Source organism: Pezoporus occidentalis, unplaced genomic scaffold, assembly GCF_034315485.1.
Source record: "Pezoporus occidentalis ecotype Australia unplaced genomic scaffold, CSIRO_AGI_Poc_V1 ctg72, whole genome shotgun sequence".
Taxonomy (NCBI): domain Eukaryota; kingdom Metazoa; phylum Chordata; class Aves; order Psittaciformes; family Psittacidae; genus Pezoporus; species Pezoporus occidentalis.
The window spans coordinates 870,397-883,210 of record NW_026916072.1 but is presented as its reverse complement, the minus strand read 5'-3'; the positions used below and the strand labels follow the sequence as shown (position 1 = coordinate 883,210).

Here is a 12,814-nt window from a genome sequence, read left to right as displayed (position 1 = left end):
GTAAGGGTCTCTTGTTGTGACTACAAGAGAAAAGCTCTGTAAATTACCCTGGTCCTGGTTTGCCTCTACAGCCACCTCTAGGGATGAAGAACACCAGCACATTAAAGCTTGAGTCCACCTCAAGCTTTAATTATAACGTTTTTGCTGGTTTAGCTCTAAGTAAGAATTATGTAGTGTTGTTTTAATAATGAATAACTAGGATGTAACTTGCAAATATAAGGGTAAAACTTGGATTTATTGAAATACAGACATTATTTTACTCTTGAAACACTGTAAAAAATAAATACAAAGTATTACGTGATAAGTAAGTATTTAAGAAAACTATGTCCTTGTCAGAGGCTGTGTAGATAACCAATGATCATCTTCTCTTACAGCTTGAAAAGTGTAACCTATGGATTAAGGAAGTTACCTGGTTGATTCATGAACAGTATGTATAGGTTAATGTACATCTATAAACAGTGTATGTTAATGATATCTGAAATTTTCTGTTACAGATCACAGCCGTCGTGGTTCCAGAAGGACCAAGTGGGAGCCTTGACTCTTCTAAATTCCTGCCCTAACAAGGACATTTTGAACATACTAGGACACAAGGGACAGACACTTCCCAAAACAAGGTAAGTAAAGAACAGTCCTGAAAGCAAGGGCTTTGCCCTCAATAACTTACAAACAGACAATTAAAATTTATATACAAAAATGAGATGTAAACCAGTTATAGTAAAACAGCAGTTCCTGATGCTCACAGTATGGGAAACGAGGCTGGCTCGCTGAGCTCCTGCTACAGCACCCAGACCATATGCAGCAGCTGACAAAACTCTCCTTCCTCTGTAAAGAGGCATTTCAAGCCATTGGCTTTGCTGATGCCTTCCCTATTCCGGAGAGGGAAGCAACAGTGGTGCCAGCTGTTGATGACAAGAAGCCCTTAAGTTGCAGCTGCCTCCTGATCAGCAGCACAGCAAGTGTTTCTCCTCTAACTTGAGGACAAGTTGAAGGAGTCACTGGTGCCCTCCTGGTGCTACATTGCTACACACTTCCGTGGAGAGGCAGAGTCGGCGTTTGCTTTTTTCCGAATGCTTTCTGTAAAAGAGAGAAAGTTCTGCTACACAGAAACCTGGAGAGGGGTTTTTGTAAGGGCTTGTAGGGACAGGACAAGGGGGAATGGCTTTAACCTGCCAGAGGGGAGATTTACAGTACGTATTAGGAAGCTCCTCCCTGTGAGGGTGCTGAGGCGCTGGCACAGGGTGCCCAAAGAAGCTGTGGCTGCCCCATCCCTGGCAGTGTTCAAGGCCAGGTTGGACACAGGGTCTTGGAGCAAGCTGCTCTAGTGGAAGGGGTCCCTGCCCATGGCAGGGGTTGGAGCTGGAGGAGCTTTAAGGTCCCTTCAACCCAAACCATTCTATGAAAATACAAAGCTGTGGCAGGATGCATTAATAATAGGTAGCAAGGGGCAGGGTGGCTTTCATCTTGTGTGAAGTTGTGTTAGTTTTTCCTCCGCATACGGTGTGTCACCACAGTATTCAAGTAGTGCTCAGTGTGTGTTATTTGAAGGAAGACAAAAGCATTATATAGCACCTGCTAAATCTCTTCTTCCAATCCCTGCAAGGCCTTCATATAATCCCTTCACTGGATTTTCTCCCGCTGTGATCACACCATGGAGCCAGATGAGCAACATTCTGTGGCCGTGCTCCCTGTAGCTTTTAGTGCCTGGCAAGATGAAACCAGAAGTGAAATCCTGTGCTTGCAGTGCATGGCCCTGACCAGAGTGGATTTCGAAACCGGTGAGTTTGGACACCCCTCATCCCGCTCTCCTCTCTGGAGCCTACTAGAAAGCTCTAAAGTACAGTTTAGCTTAATTCCTGCTTGTGGTGTGCTTGCTAATTCATGTGAAACTCATGGAGTGGCCATGCATGAGCTTGGGCTTGTCAGGCAACCTCTCATAGCAATACAGACTTTCTGCCCCAGAGTGTAGCTTAGCCCCATCCTTGCATCGTGCAAACTACAGTAACCAAACCAGCTGTGATCTGTTTGTGAAATGAAGAACCTGTTTCTACTACCATATCTCTCAAATCCTATGGGACTTCACTGCCTGTTTGGTTCAGCTCCTTAAAAGACAAAAAATAAAACTACCAAATTTCTTCTGTCCTATAGAACAGGAATTGTAGCAAGAACTTGCAGGTCTGGCAAGTGCCTCGGGAGGGAGCAATGAACTGGTAACCCCTGTGTTTGTGTGCTTTACTCCTAGACAAATTCATGCTTTGCTGTTATTGCAGACTTCTCCTAGAATCACAGACCAAGTGAAGGAAGGCAAATATCAGGGTGGTGTTTTATACCTGTCCATTGGTGCTCGATGGCCCTAATGTGGGCATCAGTGAATTTCCAGTAATGTGCCAGCTTCTTCCATTCACCAGGCCTGAGGTACTTGGTAGCCAATCTCCACATTACTGAGCGGATGTGCTGTGTTTCCAGCCTGTGATCTTGCTTAAAGGTCAAGTTCTTTGCTACCCAGGAGTCAGAGTCACTGTTCAGATTGTCCTGCAAAGCCAGAAGAGAGGGTTTGGCTAGGATACTGCAGATGTACCTCTCATTCCCCAGCCTCCCAGTTTCTCCTCCTGGGCAAAAGGAGCTAATGGTATCCCAGTCCCTTCTGCAGGGCTTTGGGAACAGCTGCCAAAGAATCTTTGAAAACCCCCATTCCCTTCAGCACAGCCTGGGTTTTTTAGCAACAGGGGCTGTTTTAAATAAGGAAAGCCTTAAGCAGATGTTGTGGGCATGGTAAGGACTTCTGTTTTTCTTAAGTAAGGAGATGAAAGCAGAGGTCAGGCTGTCCCAGCATGTCCTGTATTTCTTTTCCTTTTGACAGCTGGTTCCGTGGAGAGGACAAAGCCACAGCTGCCCTGGGAAGCACAGGGGATGGTGTGTATGCTGCTCACCTTTTCCCATTTGTAAAACCGATCGGCTTTGATAATCATGTCTGCCAGGTTGATGTGATTGCCCCGAGCAGCAATGTCCAGAGATGTCTTCCCTTGCTGAAATGAGAAGGGGACAAATGAGCTGGACAAGACCTTGCTTGCTTAGGAGGTACCATCTCCATGCCCACCCCACAGTCTGTAGTAGCAGGCAGCATGGCCTGTTGAACAATGAGGATGAACAACCCCTATTCTCCACCTGTACACACCTTGGATGTGAGCTAGCTTGGAGCTACTGCCTTAAGGGCAAGAGGAGTCCTTTTCCAGGCTCTGCAGCATCTTGCTGTTGGTTGGGAAAGCATCCTGCATCCCTCAGTGGAATGCAGGGTGCTCTTAGACCCCCAGCAACATGGGTGCAGCCAGCCAAGGACCAGCTCAGCACTACAGTCTGAGGTGTTTTATAGTCTTTTGCACAGCAGGTTTGCTGGCACATGAAACTCCGGTGATTTATACAACCTCATTAATTTTATAGGCTCCACATACACATGATTAGAAACAGTCTCCTAGGAGAAGCACAGGTTGATGGGACTATGAAACTGTAATTACACTCCTTAACATGAATATAATTTGGGATTGCACAGGGATGATTTGTGTCTGTATCTAAAAGCTTATAGCAGAAAGGAACAAGATTTGAATGCTGCATGAAGGAAAGCGAGCCAGCCCAGCCCTCAGGCATGCCAGGGAGAGCAGTTCTAGTCTCAGATGTGAGCAGAAACCAAATTTCACACAGCAAAGTGGGAACATGTTTCCTGTGCTGAGTCCCACTGTGGTTCCACAGGCTGCCCAAACCCGCTTCTGCATTTTCTGTATGCGTACCACACTTTCAGGCTGCACGCAACTTACCCTATTCCTCTGGAATTCCTTTTGCTATAATATATATCTGCTTTTCACACAATGCTTTTGTTGAATTAACTAGAATGCAAAATAACCTGCTCAGCAGTGTTTCAAGGCCTTCTCCCTGGAAATACCCAGATTTTAATATTATTACTAACCTCCCTTGAAAATAATGACAACAGTGGCAAAGACCATCCATATTGACCCCACAGAATCTGTCTGACCCATGGAGACATTTACCTTGTCTGTTAGCTTCAGATTAACTCCTGCAATGAGAATCATCTCTGCCATGTCCTGCCTGCCGTGCTCTGCAGCGATGTGTAGAGGGGTCTGCTGCCTCTGCAGGAGGAGGAAAAGGTCTGTGTTTTAGAGGAAGACAAGTATGAGGCTGGAAGGACAGAACAGAACAATACCAGGAGCAAGTGCTGTAAGAACCCTGTCAGCTCTGCCCTCCCTTCCCCTCTATCCCTTTTTAAACTGAGGGCTAAACGCCCTCCTGCCTCAAACTGGAGTTGAGTTCCTCAAGCTGAGCAGAACTGGTTTGCCCCAGCACCAGCACTAGAAAGCCTCCCTGATGCTATTTGAGACTAAGGAGTGACTGACTCTGCAATAAGCTGTGCAGAGCTCCTAGGGACCTAGCACAGCCCAGGTGTTGAATGTCATCAACTGGTTACCTCACTGCAATACTCAATCATTTCACAGCTCTCATGTTTCCGAAGTTGCGCTTCCAGGTTTTCCCCATTTTAAAGCACTCTTCTCTAATCCTATCCCCAAGGTGATCAAATCCCCCATGGAACTGGTTCATGTTTCAAAGAACAGGAGCTGCAGTCTTACATTATCTGCAATGTCAAGGTCACACTCTGCATCGATGAAGAGCTTCACCATGGCTGGGAAGTTCTGCAGCACTGCGATGTGTGTCGCTGATGTGTTTTGCTGTGGAAAGAAGAGCCTGTGCTTAGGAAGAGCTTAGCTCGGGCACTGAAAGGATCATGCTGTGCCCAGCATGTCTTATTCCAAGACAGATTCCAGCCTGGATTGGAGGTAGACTGGGGGCACTGCTCCGTAAGCACAGACACCACAGCAGCACTAGTCCTTGTGAAGTTGCTTTGTGCTCTTGAATAGCTCCACAACTTGGCTTTACCTTTTTGTAAGTGATAAGAGCATTAATCAGACTTACATGATTAACAGCATCCATGTGGATCCCTGCATCCAGAAGGATCCTGCCTGTCTCCTCGTAGCCATGCAGTGCTGCATAATGAAGGCAGTTCATCTTCTTCTGGGAGGCACATCAAAAGAGATGGGTGTGAGTCAGGGCTTCTCAGGGCTGCAGCTGTTACAGGCTATCCACAGAGGTCTCCCTGCTTCTCTCCTGCAAGAGCCCCATGCTCCCATACCAAGAAATTCACAGACACTGTCTCCACAGCCAGAGCATCACCCACCTCTTTGTATAAAGCCATCTGCACTGTTTGTGAAGTGCTGGGCTCCACGTGGCCTCATTCAATAATAGGTGCCCGACTTGGAAGGCCACAGATTTGGGCAAAAACCCACACAGTCATGTTTGGAAATGGAACCACCTCTGTGGAGCTAACCTGTGTTTGAGCATTGACATCAGCACCAGCTTCCAAGAGCAGCTTCACACAGTCACTGTGACCCCCCTCAGCAGCCATGTGCAGAGCTGTAAGTCCTTCCTGGACAAGGCAAAAAAGGAGACAAGCAGCGTTTCTGTAGACAAGGAGCAGACAGAGCAGCAGAATGAGGTCTCTACCCTGTCTTCTGAACCTGTTACATGTTAAAATACCAATTCTGAGGGCCGTGGATCTCCAGTGTATTGTTAGGAAGATAAAGGGCACAGTTACCTGCCACTGATATGCCCAAGCACTGCTCTGTCCTTATGTCACTGGAGACAGCTGGCCCATGGGCCACAAGGCAAACATCGTGTTCCTATTTTTTTCTCTCTTTCAGCCCATTAGCAAACAAAAGAGCATTTCACATGGACAATGAAGACAAGCCATTTTCTTGGAATAGCCCAGAGACAGCCACAGGAGGACCTGAAAACTCATGGCCCCCAACCACTCGTTCTCCCTTCTGAGGTCCAGAGCTCATTTCTTTACATGAAAACAGAAGCAAGCAGAAGGTTTAATCTGCTTTGATTATTGCTCTTTGCACAAAGGGCAGCTCATCTGGGGGAAAACAAATGCCACCAGAGTTACCACAGAAGGTGGTGTCCCTTTTCTTTCAGATCTTAATCACAATCAAATATACTTTTCAAAGACAGTAACTAAAGACTAAAAAAACTGCCGATAAGCTCAATTGGGAGCATGCCCTGAAATAAATAACAACGTTACTAAGCCAATATTTGCTATCAAGTCATTAACCATGTTCCACCCACATAATTTTCCAAAGCAGGTCTGTTAAAAAGAGATCTCAAACAGAAGGTCCATATGTTCAGTGACTAAGTCAATACTATAAAGTGTAGTTTAAAGCACACTCGATAACTATTTAGGTGCTTGAATGTACAAGGGTCAGGGAAAAAAATGGAGATCAAATTTGAGTGATAAGGTGAGCATATACAGCAGTAAAAGGCAACACTTTAGAACTGGATATTGGTCCAAGGAAGATGCTGCTTTTCACTGGTGCTATGCAACTGTGACCTGCATTTGAACACATACACTTTAGGTAAAAGCTATCCTCTAGACCTCTCCTGTCAATACTGAGTGCTCAGCCTGATTGTGGCAGGAGAGTATGTCTAGGGAGGGAAAGGATAAAACTGCTGTGGGGTTTATTTCATTTAAATACACTTACCATGTTCTTTTCATCAAGGTCGACTCCGGCATCTATAATCTTCTGAAGCACAAAGAGGTGTCCATTTTTAGCAGCTAAATGCAATGCTGTATTTTCTTCCTGAAAGTATAACCACTTCATACATGTATGTATCACAGGACTGAGTGTTCATATGCCACAACCTTGCACAGAGTATATCCAGCATGACTGAAAAGGAGGTTGTAACCAGTATCACAAGCCTGAAGCAGTCTTCTATTAGGGGCAGCAGTGAGGCAAGGAGCCCAGCTACCTTAACTGGAGCATGGACCACCAGGCTCACTGTGTATCTCATCTGAAAAGCACTGGAGAGAAATCCAACACGGGCTGAGGTGCAAATGACTTGCAAGTGGATAGGGAAGAAGAGCCCTGACATACCACAACCACAGTTACAACTGCTGACAGTTTGCCTGCATGAGCCTCATTTGGTGTTCTGCTCCATGACTTTTACATCCTCTAATCCTTGGAATTTACCTCCCTTGTGTGTGTTTTAGGCCTGTACCTTGTCTTTGGCACTGCGAGAACAACCCAGTCGAATTAGGAACTCCACCACCTCCAGGTGCCCATTCTCTGCAGCCAGGTGAAACGCTGTCCTGTCCAACTTTGGAAACAAGGAAACAAAGAAATAGTCCAAGAAAGGCTCAGAAAGCACAAGATTAGAGCATCTGCTGTAAGCAACACAATAATTCCTTGGACAATAATCCAGTCCACAGTGGGAAAAAGTGCTGCACTTCAAAACTTATTCTTCTGTTAAGTTTTATTCTGGTTTACATTTGTGTGAAAAGCCTTCCTACCTTGTCTGTCTTATCCACACACACATCCTCCAGGTCCTCCATGATGAACTCCATTACCTGGATGTGTCCCTTCTGAGCAGCACAGTGGAGCAGGTTTCTGCCATTCTGGAGAGGAGAACAGGAATAAATGACCATTCATTTAACAAGTCCGGAACTGAGGTACAGTCTCTTCTTAACAAGCTGTTTCCATTAGCAATGACCCATTCCATGCCTCCCTCCACCTCTAGGGCTAAACTAGCTTGTGCTGCAGACAGCAGGTTATGACTCAAGTATTAATGCTCCTTTTCCTGACCAAGGTCTGTTAAAAAATACAAAGACTGCTGATACACTAAACCTGTTTCCCATTTCTATAACACCTTCCACATCACTACTGCACACATGTGAGGTGAACAAGCAATGTATACCCATAAAGCTACAAATACTACTCCTGGTTTAGGAATAAGGCAGAAGTGGAGATGGCAGTCCCCATAGCAGATGCTGTCACATACAATCACCTTAGCTCACAGAAAAGCCTCTCCCCCATCCATCACTCTCTAGAGCTGTGTGAAGGACCCACACAGCGAGACTCTCTTACCCTATTGACACAGTTAATCTTGGCCCCAGCGTTGACGAGGACCTGCAGGACACGGAGGTGGCCAAACCAGGCAGACAGCAGAAGTGCATTCATTCCAAACTGGGCAAGAGAAAAGAGATGCAGCTATCTGCAGCCACCACCATCCCCATCATTCTCACTGATTCTGCCAGCCTACTTCCTGGTCACTGTGCATGCAAGCAGAAGGCCAAAAAGAGCAGAAAACAAGGCTTGCTCCAGAAAGGCATTGCACCTGCCACAGCTTCCCAAGCACTGCAATGCCTTGTGCCACCCACCCAGGGCTAAGGTGATGTCTGTAACTTTCAGCTCAGCACCAGCCCCGGTGCTCCCCCAGCACAGAACACATCTGCAGGACATATAAGGGAGCCTTTGTACATTGTCTTCGTCATCCACCGGGACATTGTGGTCCAGGAGCAGTCGCACAGCATCCACGTTCCCTGCTCCTGCAGCCCAGTGCAGGGCAGCCCGGTCTGCCTGTAAGGGAAGGAAGAAGAGAGGGGAGGCTGATGTATGCAGAGTGTGTGTTTATCCACCAGCCTTCCTGAAGGCCAAAATCTCCTTTGCCATCTATGCAGCCAGAACTTCTCACACTGTGCAAGGCCTTCTTTGGACACAGCCCTCTCTCAATTTCCTCTCTTGTCAGGCAGACAAGTGTTAGTCATCTTCTACCCAGAAACTACAGTTCTGGACTGTAACAACAGCACAGGAATAAAGACCATTGCTGACCACTGATTGAAACAGTAGGGATGGGTACAATCCTGTATTTCCAAGTGCCTACTGGTCAATGAGAGACCTGCACCAGGAACTGTTAGTCCCAGAGCCTCAGTGAACAGAGATGGCAAAATCAAAACCTTTCACTGCAGCTGTGTGTATCTGGCACACAGGTTCCTAGGGGAACCATAAATTATTACCCTCCCTCAGTGCTTGCAACTTTCCAGTCTGGCCAAGGTGACAATGCTGTGTGAAACTGCGCAGTTGCCACAGGCCCTATTGAGCACTGGGTGGTGTACTTTACAGCTCTGACCAACTGAGTGGCTAACCAGAAGAGCAGTTCTGAAACACACCTTCCCCACTTCCTGCAGCCCAGAGGTGGAAAACCCAAGGACTTACGTTGTTTTTGGCTTTGATGTCAACCCCTCTCCTGATGAGCTGCTCCATCCTGGCCGTGTCATTACGCTTCGCTGCATCGTGGAACTCCTTCTCTGAATGAAGCACTGCAGCAGAGACAGAAGAGTGGGCATTAAAACAGTGCTGGCAAGGAGCACAGGGCAGCATGTCCCAACAAACCTCCCCTTCATCTCAGGTGGCCTTCAAGTGCAGAAAGATTCTTCCAGCAAGAATCCCAGCCCTATGGACATTGCCGTGTTTGCTGGATTTGTCCTCTCCAACTGTCTCCTGAGTACCCTGTGCCACATCAGTGCTCTTCCAGTCCTACAGGCTTCAATTCTAATTCAATGTCTTTCTCTGCTCCAGCTCAAAAACCTTCTGACCCATTAGGCCATGTCCCCTGGGCATGCGCCAAGGCCCAGAGCTGGTGCAAAGGCTTGGGCTGGGGCAGAAGACACAGACCCTTTCCTCCATCCTTCCCCTTACATCCCACTGCTCTACAAGGAGGTCTTTACACGTGGTCCTGCCGTTCCCCTTCAGGCAACCTGCACCAGCCAAGCAGCACAAAATCACTAGCCTGGCCTGTGATTAGTGTTGCATCTCTTAACAGACTGTGGCAGTTCTGCAGCTAATTTAGCTGACTGGCAGCATTTGTCCTGCACAGTTAGGCACAATTTAAGTGTTAGCTCTCCGCGCTGGGCCTTGCCCCAGCAATCTTCTCCTTGATTGAGCAAACGTTCCTGCCAAGAAACAAGAGCAAGGCTGCGACTCTGGGCCTGCTGCAGCCTGATGGAGGATTTTGGCAAGGCTGGTGTCAGTCTTTGTTGGACTCAGTTTCTGCCCCAGCACTATTGGGGAGTCCATTCAAGAAAGGCTTGAGTTAGACCCTGAGCCAGTCACATCCCACTGGAGAGCTGGCTTTGCTCTTTTCTGCATATCTCAGGCTGCAGTTTGAGGGTAGCAGGGGCTCAGTGCAACTGCAGCTTGTATCAACATATTGGCTAGACATTAACCATATGCCATACAAGAGGCATCAAAGCATCCTAGTGTTGCCATCCCACCACACTGAGGAGATAAACACGCTTGCTGTTCAAATAGCACTACCCCATTTCTCTCTGGGGAGCACAGTACAAAGGCACCCCTATTACAGGCTCATAAGGCAGCAGAGGTGTAACTTCACCCTCAAATTTCTGTTCCTCTTGCCTTCAAACAAAAACCTTTAGCTCATGAAAAACACAACACAAATCTTAATAGGGATCATTCAAGAGTGCTGGACCTGCTGTTAAAACAGTAGGACTTGGACACTGATTTCTACAGGAACCAGATTTTCTGTGCTGTATATTGAGACCTTGTTCTCTCTGGTCGGGTGTGTTAATGGGACTGCATTTCCACACTGCACGGACCCTTCATCTGAGAGGAGAACGTGGCAAAAGTGTGTAGAGTTTATGCCAATTATCAACACCAACGGCTACACACAAATGACATCCTTGCAAATGCTTATCTCTGTTCAGTGGAGTAAATCCTGTGTTTCAGTTAAGCCAATGATGCTGTCCCTGCTCCCCAGGTGACCAAAATGTGTTCTTACATTTTACAATCACCGTTGCCAAGAGATGCCAAACATCCCTTTGATTTCATATTCTTTCCTCATTTTGATGGTCTGCGTTTCCCATTTAGTGTCCACACTGGTGAAGCCAGCCCTGTAGATGTAAATGCACTCCTCATCATACCATGCACCCATCCAACAGTCAGTGTTTCAGTAGGTATTTAGCAGTTTTCCTTCTCTTCCCAGCTCACATTCCAGGGTATTTCACACCTCATAGCACTGAATATGAATTCAGTTATCCCAAACAGCATGGAAAACAATTTAAACCATTCACCGTGAGTGCAATGCACCAACTCACATGCAGCTTATTACGCAAGAGGTTTAAAACAGTATCAAAGGAGAGGAAAGGTGTGCAAAGAAACACGCTAGAACTGCCTGCTGAGGCTGCAGGACACAAAGACAGCCCAGGACAGCCTGCCACCGGCCGATAAAGAGGGGACAGAACGTTGAAGTGAGCGTTACCGGCGTTCCATGCAGCATCTTAGGGATACAGGACGGGATACAGGATGCTCTAGGGCTAAATCACCCCTTTTCCCGCAGTAGGCTATAAACCGGCTTTGTTTCTCGGTGGGGTTTTAGACGCCTTTAAAGCACCTCGGCCCTGCCCCACAGCCCCCCACGGAGGCCGGCGCTGGGTCCGCCCTCTGCCACCGCACAAACCCCGCTCCCGGCGCGGCCCCCCGAGGCCCCACTCACGGGTGTCGTCCCCCGCCGCCAGCTCGTCCCCCATAGCGCGGCCCCGCCGCCTCAGGGCGGGCTGATGGCAACGGCCCCGCCGCCTCAGGGCGGGCCTAGCGCGCCTGCACAGCGCCCCTTCAGCTGTTATTTAAAGCGAAATAACCCAAAACACGGCGTTTTCCTCACGAACACGGCGTTTTCCTCACGAACACGGCGTTTTCCTCACGAACACGGCGTTTTCGGGCTGGTTTGAGAGGAGTTGAGGGGGGAAACGCAGGCACCGCCGTTTCGGGCCGGGGGGCTGCACGCCGGTGCCGCCCGTTACCTCAGCGCGGCTTGCCGAGGTGCTGCTACTCGGAGGCTGCGGGTGGTTTAATTCTCTTTCCAAACGGATGTAGAAGGAGAGGGAATTCCGTTATGTGGGAAATACGGGCCGGGCTGTTGGTTTTTTCGCCCTGAAAACAAGGTTCAGATCTGGGTGCTTCCAGGGGATGAGATGCTCCCATGTACCACATAGCCCAGGCACATCAGCGGCTGCAGGAGAGGGTTAAAAGCACCCTACGCTCAATTTTAGTTAAATCTCCTGTTTCAGCATCTGGGTCTGGTTTTGTCTTTTATTTTCTTTACCGTTTTGATAGCATGAGGAGGAAGGAACCAGCAGCTGAGCTGAGGTTGGGGGGAGAACCTGCTCTGGTACCTGCCTCTCCTGGGGTATGAGTTAGGTAGCAAAAAGTAGGAAAATAAAGGTCCAAAACAGCCAAAAAAAAAAGCCTAAAACCCAAACCCGGGTGTTGGTCCTGTGAGTGCCATGCGTGTTGGGGCTGGAGAGATGCTGCTGTCTTGTCAGGAAGGGCCAGGTAGGGGCTGTCCTGGCAGCAAATCAGTCCTGGAGCTATGCAAAGGCCATGTTTTCTGCCACAGCCATTTCGGTTCAGCCGCTGCAAGGTCTCTGGTGTGGGTCTGGGCCCTCTCCCCATATCTGGTTTGCCAGGGTAAGTGTGGCACGCAAGTGTTCTCCTTCCATTTTCTCTCCTGTGTTTGCTTGCGCTCAGTCTTGGAGCGAGGCATCGGGCAACAGCTTGGGTTGATGCAGTGAACACTGCTCTTTGGCCCTCAAACGCGTTGGAAGGCGGTGTGAGGAGAAAGGAATGACCTGCTCCGCACGATACGCGGGTAGACTCCACAACTGGTTAAACTTGTAAAGCAGGTATGCTTTATTCAGCGCTGAGGCGCATGGGGGATCGTTCCCCGAAAGGCATGCGTGACGCAACCTCTCTCTCCCCTAAATCATTCTCTTAAATCATACATATTTATTAGGTTATACAACACACCTATACATATTCATGTCCTATCCCTGCTTTGTATTGTAATGAGTGAAAAGGTCCTTTGCACCTGCGCAGTAACTCCTGGTGGTCGTGGGTGAGGG

General features: G+C 48.0%; 1 protein-coding gene across 7 annotated transcripts; it reads right to left on the bottom strand.

The window, feature by feature from the left end:
- Nucleotides 1-218: 218 nt before the first annotated feature.
- Nucleotides 219-12,465, bottom strand: ANKDD1A (ankyrin repeat and death domain containing 1A). Of its 7 annotated transcripts, none has more exons than XM_062642590.1 (15): nucleotides 12,173-12,463; nucleotides 9,111-9,214; nucleotides 8,376-8,474; nucleotides 7,983-8,081; nucleotides 7,409-7,513; nucleotides 7,117-7,215; nucleotides 6,600-6,698; nucleotides 5,387-5,485; nucleotides 4,975-5,070; nucleotides 4,632-4,730; nucleotides 4,038-4,136; nucleotides 2,928-3,023; nucleotides 2,328-2,529; nucleotides 1,570-1,701; nucleotides 219-1,074 (listed from the first exon to the last, which is right to left on the bottom strand). In XM_062642590.1, the coding sequence occupies exons 1-15, from the start codon at nucleotides 12,363-12,365 to the stop codon at nucleotides 1,013-1,015; spliced, it is 1,683 nt and encodes a 560-aa protein (XP_062498574.1). In that variant the 5' UTR covers nucleotides 12,366-12,463; the 3' UTR covers nucleotides 219-1,012. The 7 variants fall into 7 exon arrangements, with proteins under 7 accessions (XP_062498574.1, XP_062498573.1, XP_062498578.1 ...); XM_062642589.1 differs by having other exon boundaries at nucleotides 4,975-5,073; nucleotides 12,173-12,462; XM_062642594.1 differs by lacking the exon at nucleotides 12,173-12,463 and adding an exon at nucleotides 11,407-11,545 and having other exon boundaries at nucleotides 4,975-5,073.
- Between the last annotated feature and the right edge of the window lie 349 nt (nucleotides 12,466-12,814).